At 35.5% G+C, this 2,875-nt stretch overlaps 1 protein-coding gene across 1 annotated transcript; it reads left to right on the forward strand.

Annotated features, from left to right (window-relative positions):
- The first annotated feature begins 871 nt into the window (after window positions 1-871).
- Window positions 872-1,792, forward strand: LOC103545783 (olfactory receptor 2M3-like). Its single transcript, XM_008512331.2, has one exon. It carries the CDS (start codon window positions 878-880, stop codon window positions 1,790-1,792), a length of 915 nt encoding a protein of 304 aa, XP_008510553.2. The 5' UTR covers window positions 872-877.
- The last annotated feature ends 1,083 nt before the right edge of the window (window positions 1,793-2,875 follow it).

Below are 2,875 nucleotides of genomic sequence, written 5' to 3' on the forward strand. Positions count from 1 at the left end.
AGAATTATCGATATGCTATTGTGTAGCCAAAGAAATCTCCCTAAAAGTTCTTGCTAAGAAAATGAGAAAGATAAATTTTATATAAACAATAATAGTCTAGAGATGAAGTAGGAGTAGTCTTTCTTCCCTCCAGTAGTATTTACTTATTTAAAAAATACTTACATGATACACACTGTATCCCAGCTAATGTTCATACTTTATAAATATGATCTCACTTAGTTTTAATAACACTCTATAATATATACATTATAAATATTCAAATTTTAAGAGTGGAAAATAAGTCATGGAGAAATTAATAATTGCCCAAGATCATGCAGCTAAAGTAATCTGTCACAGGCATTTGAGCTATGCTCTTGCACTCTTCTCTATCTTGCTTCTTGAGTAAAATGGCCTATATCTTTTGGACACACATCATTTTTAGAGATGGAGTGGGGGAAGAGCATATCAATGAGGAGCTACTTCCACTTCAATTCACCATTATTAGAATAAGGCCTACTTAACAGACTTCTCATAATTGATTTTTCAATGTCTTCTGTTGACCTGACATTTGACTAACTCTGTCTCATTTCCACAAATGCGTGCTTCCCTCTACACTTCGATAGACAGAATTTTTATTAGCATAGTGGTGTGATATGCTGAGTTCCATGGAAAAATAATGAAAATGATATTGATGTCTCAGAAATTCATGAGTCTTTCATGATCATACTGTAATTATAAAGGGATGATCTACACCACAGGAATTGACTTGTTGCCTTACTTGATTATGTGACTTGACAAACTCTCATGTTTCTACTATGTAGCTTATTATGTCTGTTAACAATACATTTTGCATTAAAATTTTCTCTCATGTTGCATTGTATATAGTGAAATATTCATCATGGCATGGGAGAATCAAACCATCAACTCAGGCTTCATCCTGCTAGGAATCTTCAATCATAATCCCACCCACATCTTTCTCTTTTCTCTGGTCTTGAGCATCTTCACAGTGGCCTTCATGGGAAACACTGCCATGGTTCTCCTCATCTACCTGGACACTCAGCTCCACACTCCCATGTACTTCCTCCTCAGCCAACTGTCCCTCATGGACCTCATGCTCATTTGCACCACTGTACCCAAGATGGCTTTCAATTACTTGTCTGGCAAGAAGTACATCTCTCTGGCCAGTTGTGGAACCCAGATATTTTTCTATGTGTCCCTGCTTGGAGCTGAATGTTTCCTGTTGGCTGCAATGGCCTATGACCATTATGTTGCCATCTGCTACCCATTGCGATACTCAATTCTCATGAGCCAGAAAATCTGTGGTCTCATGGCAGCCTCTTCCTGGATTCTTGGCTCCCTTGATGGTATAATTGAAGTGGCAGTTGCATTATCCTTCTCATATTGTGGTGCCCGGGAAATTCCTCATTTTTTCTGTGATGTCCCTGCCCTGCTCACTCTCTCATGCACTAACACATTACTGTTTCAAAGGATGATATTTATCTGCTGTGTTATTATGCTTCTCTTCCCTGTAGCCGTAATCATTGCTTCTTATGTTCATGTTATTCGCGCTGTCATTCGCATGGGAACTGGAGATGGTCGCCGCAAAGCTTTCACCACCTGTTCCTCCCACATCATGGTGGTGGGAATGTACTATGGAGCAGCCATGTTCATATACATGCAACCCACTTCAGATCGTTCCCCGACCCAGGACAAGATGGTATCAGCTTTCTACACCATTTTTACACCCATGCTGAATCCCCTCATCTACAGCCTTCACAACAAGGAAGTGGCCAGAGCTTTCACAAAGGTTTAGGAAGGTCAAGCCTGGAGAGTAAGTTGCCCAATAATCTTTATGCTTTGCTTTTTCCCCTATATTCTTTGCTGTATGTTTAAATTGATGTATTCAACCAATACAATTCAGTATCTAATATTTACCCATTGTTATAGATTTATGGCAACTACATAGGATTCAGCTATGAAAAACTGCATTCTTTTTTTGAAATATTTCATTTTTCATAATAAATTCAACATACGGTTATAAGGAAATATTTATTGTAAGACAAAATGCACAATTTATATATATTTTAAATAATATCAGTTAAAAAATGAGAGACATTTTCCCATCCTAATACACATTGCTTGACTGTACTGATTAAACTTAGTATTTTAACATGTCATAGACATAACTTTGGCAAAAAAATAATTCTACTGGGTCTAATATCGTACCTTGGACTGTTCAATTTTTTAAAAATAGCCAATCTTCTTATATGCAAAGTTTTAGGTATGTATTTTAGATCATTATAAAAATAAATTTATCTTAACTGGATTGAGAAAACAGAAGTATTAGATTGAGGGGTAGGCATATGGAGCTTTATGTGTACCGAACACTGTCCTCCGAATATCAGAGGATTGAGGAGCTCCCATTTATTTCCTTCGTCTATAGACATTAACCTTATAAATGGGTGACTGAAATCTGAATATGAATCTTTAAAGTCTAGATTTCCCATCCTTAGATTTTCTAATCCATATATGGGTAATATATGACAATTGCCTGAAAACATGATAATTGTTTTAATGAAGTCTTGTTTTTATGTAGTGTATATTTTTCATAAATCTCATGTCACAACTCCATACATATTGTTGTATACATATTATATTGTTATATATAATTATGGAGATTCTGGTGTTTTTATGAGAAAAGAATCTTTATATCATAATATGAATATGAACTGTTCTGTTAAAACTCTATTACAAAATCCTCATTGTATTTTTTTTTCTTTGCTGCATAACAAATTACCACAAATTTGGGCACTCTAAATAGTAACCATTTATTATTTCAGTTTATATGGGTCATTATTTCCAGCATGGCTAACTGGGTATTCTGCTCAAGGTATCA

This window comes from Equus przewalskii, unplaced genomic scaffold (genome assembly GCF_037783145.1).
Source record: "Equus przewalskii isolate Varuska unplaced genomic scaffold, EquPr2 contig_R1839, whole genome shotgun sequence".
Lineage (NCBI taxonomy): Eukaryota > Metazoa > Chordata > Mammalia > Perissodactyla > Equidae > Equus > Equus przewalskii.

Excerpts from the sequence above, each read along its gene's own strand:
- LOC103545783 (XM_008512331.2), top strand. The coding sequence starts at position 878 with ATGGCATGGGAGAATCAAACCATCAACTCAGGCTTCATCCTGCTAGGA.